This window comes from Triticum aestivum, chromosome 4D (genome assembly GCF_018294505.1).
Source record: "Triticum aestivum cultivar Chinese Spring chromosome 4D, IWGSC CS RefSeq v2.1, whole genome shotgun sequence".
NCBI lineage: Eukaryota > Viridiplantae > Streptophyta > Magnoliopsida > Poales > Poaceae > Triticum > Triticum aestivum.
In genome coordinates, this window is record NC_057805.1 from 55,784,921 (window position 1) to 55,801,538 (window position 16,618).

Genomic DNA, 16,618 nt, shown 5'->3' on the forward strand with positions numbered 1-16,618 from the left:
CTGCCGCGCCTCAATGGCCACAGTGGCCGGCCCCGGCCCTCGCTGCGCCCCCCACGCCACCCGGGTCCGTACCGCCGCAGCTGCCGGCCCCGCCACCGCCCAGCACGGGGCCCAGGTCACCCTTGCAGGGAGGCGTATCGATCCAGCAAGTGCGCTTCCCACCGTCACCGTCCCCCATACCGGCCTGGCTGACCGGATCATCGCCGCCACCCGTCTACACGTCGGCTGGAGACCCGCCGGCACCCACTCTGCAGTTTGGCGATCCCTCTGGCTCGGCGGGGTACTCCACGGGCCGCGGCCATGCTGACCGGGCGCCCCAATCCTCGCTGCTTCGCACCTCCGCGCCAGTCGGCCACGGCGCTCCGACTCAAACACCGCCGCGGTTTGCCAAACTGGACTTCGCCACTTATGACAGCACGAAGGACCCCCTCAACTGGCTCAACCAGTGCGAGCAGTTCTTTCGCGGGCAGCGCACCTCGCCTCGGAGCGTACCTGGCTCGCCTCTTACCACCTCCGTGGCGCGGCATAGACCTGGTACTATGCCCTCGAGCAGGACGAGGGCAGCATGCCCCCTTGGGAGCGCTTCCGCGAGCTCTGCCTCCTTCGTTTTGGGCCACCGATCCGCGGGAGCTGCCTGGCAGAGCTAGGCCGCCTTCCCTTCACCTCCACGGTTCAGGACTTCGCCGACCGTTTCCAGGCCCTGGCATGCCACGCGTCGGGCGTGACGGCGCAGCAACGGGCCGACCTCTTCGTTGGTGGACTTTCGGATCCCATCCGCGTGGACGTGGAGCTTCGGGGACCCCAGGATCTCCAGACGGCCATGTACTACGCCCGCGCGTTCGAGCGCCGCGCGATGGCCAACCAGCAGGAATCACCGCCCCGGGCCGCTGGGTCGCTACCCTGGCCAGATGTTCCCGCGCAGGGTCGGCCTGCTCAGGCTTCCGCGGCACCCCTCGCCGCGACCGCGGCGCGCCCGTTCCGCCGGCTCACCTCGGCCGAGCTACTCGAGCGTCGCCGCCAAGGGTTGTGCTTCAACTGCGACAAGCCCTACACGCCCGGCCACGTCTGCCCGCGACTCTTCTACCTGGAGGCTGCAGACTACATTCGGGAGGACGCCGTCGCCGCCGACCTGGCCGCCCCAGCTGTCGCGAAGGTGTTTGACGCTGGTTGATCACCTCGAGGAGTACAGCAAGCGCTTCCCCACCTTACAGCTCGAGGACGAGCTGTTTGTGCAGGCGGGGAGAAGTGTTATGACCGGCATATTAGGGGCTTAGCCCAGTGGGTTGTGGCCCAAGTTATCTTATCGTTATTAGGATCGTTTGCTTAGGAGTCAAGTAAACCTCTCTATATAAGGAGAGGAGATGTATCAATCTAATCAAGCAAGAAGCAATCATTATTTGCTCGGCTTCCCGAAGGGAGCCGGGAGACCTAACCCTAGCCGCCTCTTGCGCCGTCGCCGCCTCTTCTTCATCGCACCACGGCGCCCCGCCGCCGGCAGCCCCGATCGCATCTCCGTCAACCCTCCTCCTTCCCGTACAACCTACGCCCTATACCGGGTAGGATCCTAGCTCCTACCAGCAGATAGATTAAACCATATGCAGGCATTACATAATTATTATCGGAAACAGGGTAACTTCATGCAGATGTAGCCATTAACGGCAACACAACAGAATAACCACAGCCAACTCAATTTGTTTTTGTTCTAACTACTCTCATTTAGAGTCCTGACCTAAATCAATTTTGTGAACTTCCTTGCGAACGATATGGCCTAATTGATATTACATTTAAGCTTACCGGTAAAGTTATATTGTTCTAAATAATAAATATTTAAACTTAGAAAGAAAATGCCTATAACCGAAAATGCCATCTTTTTCTAACTTATTAATTTTATCTAATATACTTAGAAAGGGTGATTTTACTTCAGTAGGAAAGGCAAACATTTTCAGTATGATGATGTCATGTAGTTCAGAAAAAATGTGAACTCCAGAATTCAATGACAAGGATTAAGGTGATGCTTATTCCATAAACCGAAGCACAACTTTTAGCATAAGAAATAGTTTGAGGCATACAAGTGGTTTACTGATTTCTCTCGAGCAATTTAGCAACAAGCTGCAACCGTTTTCAGTATGTTGATTTAGTAATGTAGTTTAGAAAAGTTGTGTGGACTCCAGAACTGAGAATTCAATAACAAACGAACATCTTATGCTTATTCCATATACTAAAGCACAATTTTCAGCATAAGAAATAGTTGAGGCATACAAGAACGGGTTTACTGCTTTCTCTCGAGCAATCCAGCAATGAGCGGCAACACAAACTGATGTCCAATGGTGCCTTCCCAAATACAAAGAACGCTGGCAAATTCGATGTCCTGCATTAAGATTTGCTCTTGTCAGCATAGAATTTTGATATGAAGGTAATGGCTTCCAACAAATAATCATCATAATGATTGGAATTTACCATATGTTACAATTGTATAAGCGAATAAAAACGAAATATTAATATGATAAGCATCTCCCACTGACATCATGACCGGACATAATCGAGGAACACCTTCTATCACTATCAACCATTTCCTGCTAAATTCAGAGCTGGCAATGCCTTTGCTAGACACCAGACCATCTCTGACATGATTGCCTAGTAGTAATTATTAATGCCCCTAAAAGAACAATCTGAAGCATCCAATCGTTAATCCAACAAACAGAGAAATCAGCCACCTGCAGAGACAAAAACTCCCATTCCGAAGCAACAATCTTGTTTTCTCGACTCAGCCTGCATATTAAAACGGGGCGCAACAACTGATGAACGATGAGGGGGGGCAAAGAAGGGCTCACGGGCTCATGCAGGAGTGGCCGTAGTGGACGACGCACTGGGCGTCAATGTTGGACGCCCCCACCTCATCGACGCAGCACGAGTTGTACGCGGTGTCGGCCATCACGAACAGCTTGGCCCCACCGCCGAGCTCCGCCCGCAGCGCCCGCGCCACCGCCGGCGCGTCCTTGAGCAGCTCGTCCGGGAACTAGAGCGCCATGAAGCCGAGGCAAGTAACCAATCAAAGGGGGTGATGCAGCTAAAGCACCAAATTAATCTTGAGGAATGGAGGGAGAAGGGGAAATTACCTGGAGGGCGACCCTGGTGTAGGCGCGGCCCCGCAGGAACTCGGCCGTCCGCGGGATCTCGTACCTTGAGCTGATGTCGTCCATGGCGGGGGGATTCACCGGCGAGAGTGAATTCCGCTCGGAGGGAGGGAAGTGCAAAGCAGCAGGGGAGCTCAGGCGAATGGGGAGGGAGGAGGCGAGGGTTTTGCTCTTGGGACGCCGGCGCTCCTGCTGTACTGGCCATATGGGCCCTGCGTCGCGGGCCGGCCCACTAGCATGGATTTTCGGCCTGGGCATGGGCCTGGCACGCCACGCGATTAAAAAGGCCGGGCCGGAGGCCGGCCGACCATGGAACAAGGCCGATCTCCAAGGTCAGGCCTTGAGGCCGGGCACAGCATGGCCCATTTAATTGTGGGGCCTTTTTAGGGCTTTGTTTAGCCTTTTTAGAGCTGTTTTAGGGCTCTTTTTCCTTTTTCAATGCCAGACCGCCTCGCAGCCGTGGCGTGCTGGGCCAGCCCTTTTCGCTCGCGTGCCCAGATTTTTTTCTTCGAAAAGGAGGTTATCCCTCGGCCTCTGCATCAGAACGATGCATGCCGTCATCTTATTAATTAAGCAAATGGTTCAACAAAGCCTCCAAGTCTTAAAAAAGAAAAAAAAATGCTCACATAGAGGTAAAAACAAGGAAACGGGATAGCCACAACCGGCGGCATAAAGATAGATAGGAAACTAAACACCTATTCTATTACATGACCGTCATCCAAACCGGTTGAAGATAGTCCGTGCTACCGTCTTCCAACGGATAGAACCAGTAACCATACGCTCCCTGGCATCCATCGGAGTGAGTAGCGACCACATACGGATCAACGTAGTGGCCCGGAAGATGACCTGCAAGAAATGAATATTTGTTGTTCTGTTAAAAAACCAAATCGTTCATGCAGTTCCATATAGCCCATAATAAAGCACATACGCCTACACGGATGTGTCTCGCTGTTTCTATCTCAACCCCATTTAGCCACGTCCCAAATAACGTGTGGATGCTAGTAGGAGGAGCAATGTTAAACGCTATATGGATAGACCGCCATAAAATTTTGGCCATTGGGAAATCAAGAAATAGGTGTTTGATAGATTCATCATGATCACATAAGCTACATCTTCGCGATCCTGCCCAGTTACGTTTTGCCAAATTGTCCTTAGTGAGAATGACTTGTTTGTGGACAAACCACATGAACACTTTAATTCTTAAGGGCACTTTGACTTTCCAAATATGCACAGATCGAGGGATAGAGACCTAGTTGATAATATCGAAATACATGGATTTTACTGAAAACACTCCATTCTTGGTTAGTTTTCAGTGCAACTAATCTGATTGTTGAGAAAGGTGGGCATCCATCAATCTTCTCACAAGATGAAGCCAAACTTCCCAACGGTTTCCCGCTAAAGTCCTTCTGAATTGAATATTTAGAGGATTGGACTGTAATACTGTTGCAACATAAGCATCTCTACGCTGAACAATATTATAGAGGGAAGGATATTGGATAGTTAGAGGCGTCTCCCCCTAGCCACGTATCCTCCCATAATCTCGTGGAAGTACCATTACCAACGATAAACTTTGTCCTATGAAAGAAGGCTGATTTCACTCTCATCAGTCCTTTCCAAAAAGGCGAATCGGTTGGTCTGACCGTCACCTGTGATAAGGTCTTAGAATGAAGGTACTTATTACGCAGAATCTGGGCCCATGTGACATCGGTCTCTACAGATAACTTGTACAGCCACTTGCTGAGTAAGCATCTGTTCTTCGCCTCTAAATTTTCAATGCCAAGACCACCTTGGTCCTTTGGCCTACAAATAATATCCCATGTAGCAAGTCTGTATTTCCGTTTTAACTCGTCACTTTGCCAGAAAAAACGCGATCGATAGAAGTCCATTTTTTCCGTACCCCTACTGGTACCTCAAATGATGGTAAAGAGATAACCTAACCACGTGTTTATGTGTGTTGTCCCACCTCTCGTGATGGTGAAGATGTATCCGTCGTTCAAGAACTTCTATCTCCGGAACCTGTCATGATTAGTAGAAACAAGAAACAAAATTCAAGAATAATGTTCCTATGAACTACTAGGATGTGGTGGTAAAGCGCTCACAGTAAAGCAAATATCAATACCTTACAAGTTCTTACCATGCAGCAGGTGGTGACAGGCAACCAACGGTGTCAAATAACTCCGAAGATTGAGTATAACGATTGCCAGGGGAACGTACGTATACACGGTGTAGATTGTAGAAATACGTGGAGCTTGAAAGGGTTAAATATATGGTAGCAAAAGATTAGCAATAATCAATTCAGAGATGCAATGTTGAATAAACGCTCAACGACGGTACTGTGCTGGTCCTAGGCTAGACCAGACTAGAGACGCGAGCCTAGAACACTAATGAGGTCACGGTGTAGCACAACTAGCATCAAGAAAGGACATGAAGTAGCTCTGGACAGCAAGATATAATTAAGATCACAATAGCAGCAAAGATAATGATGTGAAACAACTGCCAAGCAGGATATACCAACAACTTTCCTCTGGAAAAATTTGTGCCAATTTTATAATAATTTTTCTCAAGAATGGCACTGACTCAATCTTTCAAATGCAAAAATAATCACTCACTTCCGAGTTGACATGAGGAGTCAAAAAATTCTAAAACTGGACTGAAAAACTGAAACAAGCTGTGTTCGCGAACTTCAGATGGCAAAAAGACCTATTTAGAAGCCAATTTTAAGGTGTCAAATATTGAACTTGTTTCTGCAACTATTTAGATGCGGCCCGTTGTTAGCTTTAAGGGCCAGTTCTTTTGAGCTGTGCTGTGGAAATAAGCTCCTGTGGAAATAAGCTCCAGATAATAAGCTAGCCAGTTCTTTTCAGTGCCAGTTTTTTCAGCTTCTGTGATATGATCAGTGAAAAGTCTGTAATACCCTTGGACTATACTATTATTCAGATCAAACGATATTGCGCTATATTTTTTATCATTGTTGCCCATATGAACATAAATTTGACTGTAAAACACCACAACATGTTATAATCAAACGTAAGGAAGATCATTTTGTCGCATACGAATGCCATACATGCATCACTGTCTCATGTAGTACGAGTTCTTGAGAATAAGTACCGAATAAAAAAATCTGTAAATTATTACATGGTTATCCCAACAAAAGCGTACACCCTAGAGCTAACCATCAAGGGAAAACACTTGTAGCAATCGCATCACGGATGGAACCCATAGTACCATCATCAATGGGTGCATGGTGATGAGAAAGGCTCTCTTCATGAGCATAAGATCCACTCTCAACCATGTCAAAATGTTGATCACTTAGTTTGCTCTCATGAATGAAGTTATGAAGACACGCGCATGCAGTAATGATCTTTGTTTGCGTAGCAGGTTTGTACCGTGTGATGCCGAGGAGGATTCTCCATTTCATCTTTAGAACACCGAACAATCGTTCGATGACGTTCCGTAGTGATGAATGTATATGATTGAAGGTCTCATATCTTCCTCGCGGCGGTACTTGTTGGAAATCTGGTACATGGTAGCGTTGTCCTTTGTATGGTGCTAGATATCCAACTCTGTTTGGATATCCAGAGTCAACAAGATAATATTTTCCTGCATTGATAATAAAGATGACCAAAACTAATTAGTTCATGCAATACATTAGAGGAGAAGAATGCATGTACATACCGTCCGGAGGGTGTGGAAAATAGGAATATTCAGCTTGTGCATCATTGAGTACACGTGTGTCATGAACAGATCCAGGCCATCCAGCAACAACAAATGTAAATCTCATATCAAAATCGCAAATTGCCATGACATTTTGAGTTGTCGAACCTTTCCTGTTGCGATACTTAGGTTGCTCACTTGCAAGCACAACACATTCAATGTGTGTTCCATCTATTGCCCCAATGGCATCCTTGAAGTGAGGCCAAAATCTTGTTTTTTTAAGCGAGTCATGAACTTGGGTGAAAGATCGATCTTTCGGTTGAATGTAATCTCCGGCCATACGGTAGACACAGAACAAGACCTCCTTAAATTTTTTGTTGATGGTAGACCGACTGTGTTCAAATCGATCGGCGACATTTTCGGTGGTCTGGCGTGACCCCAAAGTCCACAAGAACTATGCTAATGCCTCCTTGCTTGTCATGTTGCAAGTTGACTTTAAACCATACTTTTCAACTAAAATGTCATGTAGTGAGTAGAACACAGACCTTCGCATCCTGAACATAGAGTAGAATATTTGTGGTTGCTTCTCCTTCTCTTCCACCCACTGCAATCATGTCATCATTGGTGCTCTCCTAGGTCCATATGGCAGCCTTTCTTTGTTTAGAAGATAATATGCCATTGCAACAACGCAAAAATCAAGTTCCTCCTCCTCATCCTCCTGAACAGAGATGTCCATCTGTGATATAGAAATAGAAATATCATAAACATTTGTCCACAAGACAACAAATCACAGCTCCATCAGTACAAATTGGTTCACATCAATACAATTAAGTTCACAACAAAGATTTATAGCAAGTAGATTCACAACAGTACAAATTAGTTCAAATCAATACAAATGAGTTGACAACAAAGCAAATAAGTTCACAACACTACAAATGAGTTCCCAAAAAAGCAAATAAGTTCTAAATTTTTTTCATAAATGTTTCCCATGCCCTGTTGATCCATTCAAGCCTCACAGTTGAATCTTCCTCCTTTAGTGCACTCAAGACATCACGATGTTCCTTCTTCGTAAAGAGTTCTAGAGCATGAAAATACACTTCACTTCCAGGTTTACCTCCATCATTCACCACCATGTCCTTCATCTCCTTAATCTCATCTCTCACAGGATCCTCCTTCATTTCAGATGTCGCCGAATTGCGGCTAGTCTCCCTCTTTTCCCAAAGGTCAGCAATACGCTTAAATTGCATTCTATCATCACTATCTTTTGCAATCTTTTGCACCATCGCAGGACTAGGTGAATAAGGACATGATCTCTTCTTTCGACCTTTAGCTTTGTTAGGTGTCACAAAAGTAGCATCTATTTCACATCCTGAACCAGCCACATCATCATCATCAATGTGAATTTGAGATGCATCAACTTGAGACGAGGGAGGTGCCGCCCTCGCGTACTCATTTGTCACACTAATATCATCAAATATAGCACTCAGTTTGATCTCATCCTCTAGTGGAGCAAATCGAAACTTGGCGGCAAGTTCATTTCTCTGGAAAAAAAGCACATCACAAATTAGTGCAAGAATTGGTAGAAAAAGAAAAGTAAAAACAAATGGAATTGATATGACGATATGTATACCTGTATCTCATTTGCCCACCATTCATCACTAGCCGCAATGGTCTTGGTAACAGGATCAAACCCAATGCCTGATGCCTTTTGGGTTAATGTCTTCCAAATAGCATACTCTTTTTTCAGCACATCCCACTTCTTCTTGAATTGCTTTTTGGTATATTCTCTCCTCGTGCGCTCAAAAAACTTTCTGACCACATTTTCATATCCAAGTGGTGACAATGTTCCTTCTTTGCCACGGTTATTGGCATTCACTTCTTCCACACAAATATCAATGAAAGTTCTAAGACCCACATTATCCCATTGTGCTTTCATCTATTTTTCATCATGTCAATAAAAAAGAATTGGAAGAATTAATAACAATATCTAGAATGCTTTTATGGTAGCAGTAGCTCGTTTAGATCAACATGAAATCATCACACTTCAACAGTAGTACAATCAAGATGAAATCATCATCCTTCAGCAGTAGCTTACAACTAATATACATGAATTTTTTTGCAAAAAAATCACAGGAGCTGCTCACCTTGGTGGCTCACGGCCAGGAGGAGGGCAGGGGGAAAGGGGGTCGCCGACCGCCGGAGATGGGCGCCGTTTGCCGGAGAGGGGCCCTGGGCAGACCTGGCCAGGCGCTGCTCCTGGACAAAGGGGGCGGAGGGGATGCGGCCGAGGGAGGGGTCGCGCCCGTGGGAGTTGGGGGTGGAAGATGCAGCCCTATCCACATGCCATCTCGCTGGCCTCGTCGTGATCCAGAGGATTGGAGGACCGGCGGCGACGGCGGCGGCGGTGACGGGAGGAACCCTAGGCGGAGCGGAGAACAGAGTAGGAGGAGTCGAGCGGGGGGAGGGAGGGGATCGAGCGCTGCTGTCTTTTGCGACCGGTGGTTCTGTGCGGGACTGGGGGTGGCAATATTGATGTAATAAGATCAAACTAGAGGGGCACGTCCCTATACCCTTTCGTTTTTAAGTCAGAAGCTGCGGGAAGCCACCCGACCCCAGCTTTTTCTCATTGTGAAGGAGGAGGAGGTAGAAATAAGCTGAGCTGGCTTCTCTAAAATGAGTTCTTTTCAGCTTATAGCTTTTTTTGACAATAAGCTGAAATAAGCTGCAAAAGAACTGGCCCTAATTTGAGTACACGCGGAGTCAAAACGGACTTCGTATGAAAAAGATATGACTGTTTTACTGAACAGTGCACAAAACAGATTCCAATCCGAAGTCAGCTACAAGATTGACTCTAGATAGATTCGAATTTTGTTTTTTTTCTTCTCTATTTTTTCCTCACACTTTTTTTCTTGTTCTTTCTCTCCTTTTTTTTCTCTGACTTTTTTTAACTTTTTCTCTCTCTCTCTCTTTTGTCTTTTTTCTCTCTCCCTCTTCCAAAACAAATTAGATAAGATGCAGATTGGATCAAACACAGATGTGAACAACCTCAGCTATGATTATGACAATGAACGGTGGATAGCACGAGGTGGAAATTGATGGATGGGATGGTGGACAACGGAAGGAATAACGATGCAGCGGAGGCTTGACTAATGTGAACAGAACTCAAAACTCTAAACGAACTAGACACTAAGACCAGCAAACCGACACAACGATGCAACCGATAATTCAACAATGCAAACAATGAAAAAAATTGCAAAGGCTCATACTGGCTTGGACAAAGAATGAGTAGATCTAACTTTTTTGTGGGTTTTTTTGGACAATAGGTAAGAAAATAAATCTAATCTAGGAAAAATTGGAAATTTTCATCAAGCAACCTGAAAATTGATACCACTTGATAGAGGCGAGGGTGTCCCGATCTTTCGATGAGATGATAGCTATCGACTTGGCGGAGATGGCTTTGATGATCCAACTACAAACATGCACGATGTTGCGCCTTAGCAATCGCTAAACCAATCTCCTGAGGTTACTGACGATGCTGGAAGCACGATCAACCTGACCACAAAAGTCTATTCTTGCACGCAATCGAAGAACAAGCAAGAATATGATAATGCAATCTGAATATTACGAATATAGATGAAGTATTGATAAAGGTGGGGATCCGAAAGCGGTCTTGGTCTGGTCATTGGACACAAACGAAATAAACGAAGTTGCAATGGCTAACTTTTAACTAAACAAATCCCAAGAAAAAAGCTACTAGATGGATCTACTTATATAGTAGCAAGGGGTGGCGGCGAAGGAGGTGAGAGGACGTCTCAAGGCATCCTAAAACCAACCCTAGGTCGTACAAGGTCCATGGGCCCAAGTGGAGGAGATGCAACACCTTTGGACTTGTATTTTGACTCGGATTCTGCTGCAGCGTCAGATTGTTTCGTCAATAACTCAATGCTCCGGACGAATTTGAAGGTGAATCCAATTGGGTTGGAAAGAGCACGAAATCTACTTTCCAAAAAAAAAAAGAATCACCCAGTTCGGAGTCCGTATGAAAGAGTTCTTGACGTTTTGAGTCAGGTATGTCTGTGCAGTCTGAATTTGAATTCAGAACATGAGAGATTTGGACTCTATCTTCTCTTTTTCCCGTATCTTCATATGTGGATTGTACAAATATTTCATACACCTGCAATTAGACATGACACAAAAGTTTGTGAAGCATTTTTGTCCTGAATGGCATAAATAAATTATTGCATAGTTTGCATTAGAAATCACCTCATAAATATACATGTATGCAATTTTTTAGTTTGTGTCCAGATGTGTCGTGTTAAGCCTTTTTAGTTTGTGTTGAGCTCATCAATGGGTTATTTATTTGTTTGAGCCATTGGATGGGACATAACTAGGCCCGAGTTAGCAAAAAAGGAGAATAAGTTGACACTATACTTACATGAAATTGGCATAAGATACCATTTAATTGCCCGCGCGTTGTAGAGGGGCATACATACTTGTGGTTTACATCATATCTCGCATATACCTTTCACCCACTGTCTTCGCCTCCCCAATCCAATCTTACCGTGTATGTCAATGGTTCATCGTGTCACAATTCCCCTTTCACTACCACACACACACTTTGAATTTTAAACACATAACTATACAGTTTGTGTATATGCGAATGTTCCAAAAAGAAAAAAGAAACAGTAGATAAGAGATCGTCGATATCCTTCTAGCATATGCATGACAAGTAGGACAAAAGGAAAAAAATAAAGACATAGGGAGAGCGGCGTTACTGAGAGCAGTTGTATCTGAACATGGTATCCTGGTCATACGTACATGTCTAAGGATATGGGTTAGTGGGACCTTTCAAGCATATACGGTGATAGGAAAATGGGTGTGTCAGATGCTATACACAGATGAACTGTGATGTACGGTAGATGACCCGAGCCGTGGATCGCCTCCGTCACGAAAAGCTGCGCGGGGATCAGAATCGTGTCGTCGTCGTCTGCTGCATAAACAATGCCGTCCATCGATCAGGCTAACTCCACCGCGCGACCCTATCCTGTTCGGCCCGTCTGTTTGAGGTAAAAGGGACAAACGAGACGGCCTAGCGCGCGACGGCCCGGACCCATCTTGTCCGTTTTGTGTCTGGGCCGACCCATTTCGAGCGCAAACTTACGTCGGATTTGGGTCGCGGCGGACACCAAACGGACGCGCGCCTCGTCCGCGTCGGGGCCGCGTGGCAGGCGGCCACCTACCTCCCACCCGCCCACATCAATGCGCACGAGCGGGCAGCCCCACCTATCATCCGCACATCAAAGGGTTGCCGTCCTTCTTTAAGTGGGAACCGTGGACCGGTCGTCGTCCACACTGCCCCACGCCATCCCGCGGCCTCCTCGAAACCCGACAGCGCCGAACCCTAGCCCTCCCTTGTCCTCGAGCTCGCCGGCCGGCCACCTCAAAGCCATGGGCTTCTGAAACCGCAAGGGGAAGCACGACCGTGAGGCCGGCTCCTCCTCGGGGCACCGCCGCGGCTCCGTGAAGAAGGAGGAGCCCGCGTCACCGCCGCGCTCCTCCCGTCGAGCCCCCGCGCTGGCCCCCTTCACCATCAACCCTAGGCCCACCGGCAAGCGCGACCGGCAGTACCTCGCGGCGGACGTGTGCCGGCGGTACTGGGATACGAGGACGCCGGTCCCGTGGAGCGACGTCCACCTCCCCAACGGATGGCACCTCAGCGCCGACCGTGTGCCGATCCCGCCGGTGCCGGCGAGCGGCCGTGCGCGCCGCGATGAGATCGAGCGCCGCCGCCGCCTCCTCCCCGACGACCTGTTCTACGACGACAGGTACGCCCCCGACTCGGTGCTCTGGGACACATGGCTCCAGGACGAGCACGACACGCGCCGCGCGTCCTACTTCGCCGGCACGGTGTCGAGGCCGCGGCGGCCACGTCGGGAGGTGCGCGGGCGTACGCGGGTGCGCGGCCTCACGCCCACGCCGTCGCCTTCCCCGTCTCCGTCACCCCCTCCACCTCCTCGCATGACAGCGGAGGAGGAGGCCCGGCTCGTGCAGCGTGTCATGGATGACTCCATGTACACCCACGACGAGCGCCAATGGGACGGCTTGGAGGAGGCGATGGCTCTCTCTGCCGCCGGCGACGTCGCCTTCCCTGAGCTGCACATGGTGGCCGTCAAGGAGGAGGAGAGGAGGGAGGAGGCGATGGAGGAGGAGCCGGTGGCCGCGTTCCGCCCGGGCCTGGTGGGCCAGGGGTGGGGCTGGTCGTGCACTGCAGAAGAGATGGCCGACGCCCTGGGGTGCGTGAACTGGCGCCCCACGCCACAGCGGTCACCGGAGCGGGAGGCATCGCCATGGGAGGAGGTCGTGCAGGCACCTCCCGCCGTCCAGCCCGCCCCCGTATACCACGCACTGCCGGCCCACCTCTGGACGCCGCCGGCCTACGTGGACCTCGTCAGCGACGACGACGTCGGCGGCCACTGAAGACGGCGACGGCGACGGCATCGACGGGCACGGGCAGGAGCGCGCTGGCGGCGGCCGTTTTTTATTTTCCTTTTTATGTTTATTATTAATTATGTCAAGTTCGACGTGAAACTGGGCCGTTTTGTGGCCGTGACCCCTAACTAAGTTTTAAGTTTATTAAACTGCGCTTATTTACTTTTTAAGTCATTTTATTTACGTTTTGCTATATTTTTAAATCATGTCTAACGCGGACATGATTTGGGGCGCAGCCGCGCGGTGGGCGCACGCACGACCCAACGGACAGAGGTGGACACGGGCGAACCCATCGGCGCCCCAAAGGAACAAAATCCGGCCAAAACGTACGTCCATTTGGGGTCGCGCGGCGGAGATGGCCTCAATAAATGCTCATCGGTGCATAAGAAATTGTGGGCCACTTCGAAATATCTCGGCCCCCATTTGTAAGTAAACTGTCTCTCTCCTTTTCCGCCCTCTCCCCGACCTCGACGGCGGAAGGTGAAACAATGGCGGCGGCAAGCAGTATGGCCGAGCTTGCAGACCTACGCCACAGCGGGCTCGAGTCTCTGCTGGATCCAGTAGACAGTTAATTTCTCCACTGTATTATTTTGTTCGATTCGATCCGTAGACACGCAAGCGCGTCTAAACGACTGTTTTTCGATTTGATGAACGCGCCATAGATTCCCGCTCAGAGAGGTCACGGGTGGTGTTGACCAGCTAGATCCGTTGGTTTTGATGGCTGTTGGGCCGTCGGCAGTGGCACACGCCGACTCGTTGTGCGGGGTTGCAGCTGGACAACACGGCGGCTCTGCTGAGCAGATCGATTCCGGCCGCAAGAGGAAGCAGCCGCCTACTGAATCCTTCGAGTCCACCAGAGAGTTGCACCCAGATGCGCCATTGTCGACCAGAAGGTATACATAGAAAATTGATTCTGTTCTTTAGTGCCTATGTCTAAAAAGCCTCGTGAGCACTACTGCTGCTGTCAGCAAACTGGTCCTCTGTTTTTTTGGTAACCCTCCATGCGTGCAAAGTGACCTGCATAGTGTTTTCAAGGCAGATTATGTCGTCCATGCGCGCAATTAGCATATAGTATATTGTTTTCTGGGCAGAGCATGTCATGCAAAAGAGAATCTTGGTCTGCTGTACACCAGCAAAAGCGAGTTTCGGGCCTGAATTCCACAAAATAGTGAATCACATGATAAGGGGGAAATATATGGTACTCCCACCCCTAGGGTGCTCGGGTGCTCCAAAACTCGGTAGCATATTTTTAAATGTTCAAAAAATTCTGAAAAAAATCCATCATATTGACACATCATCAAAGTATGTTGTCAAAAAATATGAAATCAAAATTCGAAACATAGCTTGAGAAACATAAATGACAAATTCGACAGTAAATAGTACACAACATATGTTGGGCTTTAGATTAGGCCCATTATCACATTGATGCCCATTTTGTCATTTTTGTATCTGGAGCAATGTTTTGAATTTTTTTAACGACATACATTGATGTTGTGTCAATGTGCTGGATTTTTTTTCCAGATTTTTTTGAACATTTTAAAATGTGTTACTGAGTTTGAAGCACCGGGAGCACCCTAGGGGTGGGAGTACCAGATATTTCCCCACATGATAAGTGTGGAGCAGTTTGAGACTGCACGGGGCCTGCTGATTGAGAAATACAATTTGAAGTCCCACAATTACATGACAAATCTTTATGAGATACGACGTAAGTGGGCAAAGCCATATTTCAAAAGTCTCTTCTGCGCCAAAATGACGAGCACACAACGTAGCGAGAGTGCAAACAATATGTTGAAGACTTACATGCCGGCAGCAAAGCCCAATGCATGTGTTCGTGCGACAGCCGACAGTACATGAGGCTTCAATTCGACCGAGAATCGGATGAGAGCTACCAAGAGAAAAGGACAAGAATTGTGAGCGATATTTCATTTATATTTTTATCATTTTTGTTTGTCTTGTCGGAGAAGCTGACATCTATCTGTTTTTTGTCCGACTACAGAGTGGTGCTGTGATGAGAACAAATGTTGATATCCATAGGCATGCAAGTAAATTTTATACAAGAAAGATGTTTGAGCTATTCGCTGAGAACGTCTTCAAAGGTGCAGCATACCAGGTAGAGGAATTTTTGCGGAAGAAGAAATACGTCGCAAGGCACAATGACGCCGACAAACGTGAGAAATGGAGTAAAGTGGATTTCGAGGTGAGCATATCAGATGATGGCGACTGGTTCGACTGTGAATGTGGGCAGTTCGCCCACATGGGGATGCAATGTTGCCATGGTCTGAAGGTTATTTTCTCAATGTGGTATTAATCAATTATTGCTTATCCTGTCATATATTTGATTTGAAACGAATTGATTATGCTTGCCCATGGATTCTAGTGACGGACTACGTTGGCGTGCAGGAGATACCCAAGCGGCACATCATTAAGAGGTGGACGAAAGGTGCAAGGGACATTTTGCCACAACACATTGCTCACTTTCAGAAAGACCAGGCTGCCAATCAATTTTCAGCAGCCGGAGCTTGACTTTGTACCTACATGCCATGGGACTTGTCAGGATTGGGGACTCATCAGTCGCGACCTACGAGCTTGTGCTCGCTAGGATTAAGGATTTAATCATGGAGGTATCGCCATCGGCTGAAACCAAGGATAGCCTAGGGATCGAGGATAGGCTTGTTGCTGAATCAAACCGGAAAAACATTGGATCAGCGAGTGCTCTCCATAACATCGAAGGAGAAATGGTAGCAAATGAGAAAGCATGACCGGTTCTAACAATTGGGATGCCCTCGCTGGACTGTCAGCTCCGAGCAAGAAGTGTGGTGTTGGGCGGCCTTGCTCAAGCAAAGTAAAGACGCCATATGAAGGATTCAGTAAGCAAATGAGATTCTGCAGTATATGCATTGCCAGGCCATAAGAAGGCCACCTGCCCAGAGAGGGGCGATGTGCCAAAGCAGACTCTCAAGACGGACACCGCCGTACTTCTTGCACGAGGCCCCTCCTAGGAAATGCATCTTAATACTTTTTTCCGGCTATGTGTAATGTTAGAATAATAATAATTGAGGATTTTCTAATTGATGGCTTGTGTCTGAACCTCCATGCTTTTTGCTCCTGGTTGCAGTCTAGTTGTATTTGCTGACACATTAATAATTTGAATTTCTACAAATATGTAGACAACTGTGTTGGTGAGACGAACTTTTCCCCCACACATGACTACTACTGGCGTTTCAAAATATACCGGCACCTCTGTTTTACTGTGTGTATGCTTTAGCTTCCCATCACTGGTTGGTGCTCCTCGAGTAAATGTTGCTATTACACGTCTGTGTTGGGTCCAGCTGGACACACGT

At 47.8% G+C, this 16,618-nt stretch overlaps 3 protein-coding genes across 3 annotated transcripts in view; 1 reads left to right on the forward strand and 2 right to left on the reverse strand.

The window, feature by feature from the left end:
* LOC123096172 (2-(3-amino-3-carboxypropyl)histidine synthase subunit 2) overlaps positions 1-3,296 on the reverse strand; it is a 7,605-nt gene extending 4,309 nt beyond the window's left edge. The window contains exons 1-3 of the mRNA XM_044517808.1: positions 3,117-3,296; positions 2,832-3,016; positions 2,260-2,368 (exon numbers count right to left, since the gene is read on the reverse strand). Coding sequence (XP_044373743.1) covers positions 2,260-2,368; positions 2,832-3,016; positions 3,117-3,200 — 378 coding nt within the window. The 5' untranslated portion in view covers positions 3,201-3,296. The remainder of the gene's footprint in view (positions 1-2,259; positions 2,369-2,831; positions 3,017-3,116) is intronic.
* A 4,454-nt stretch (positions 3,297-7,750) lies between these two features.
* On the reverse strand, positions 7,751-11,800 carry LOC123096663 (L10-interacting MYB domain-containing protein-like). Its single transcript, XM_044518423.1, has 3 exons — positions 11,693-11,800; positions 8,419-8,724; positions 7,751-8,329 (listed from the first exon to the last, which is right to left on the reverse strand). Exons 1-3 carry the CDS (start codon positions 11,798-11,800, stop codon positions 7,751-7,753), a joined length of 993 nt encoding a protein of 330 aa, XP_044374358.1.
* A 1,888-nt stretch (positions 11,801-13,688) lies between these two features.
* On the forward strand, positions 13,689-16,380 carry LOC123099598 (uncharacterized). Its single transcript, XM_044521725.1, has 4 exons — positions 13,689-13,844; positions 13,940-15,187; positions 15,274-15,578; positions 15,678-16,380. The coding sequence occupies exons 2-4, from the start codon at positions 15,101-15,103 to the stop codon at positions 15,874-15,876; spliced, it is 591 nt and encodes a 196-aa protein (XP_044377660.1). The 5' UTR covers positions 13,689-13,844; positions 13,940-15,100; the 3' UTR covers positions 15,877-16,380.
* The last annotated feature ends 238 nt before the right edge of the window (positions 16,381-16,618 follow it).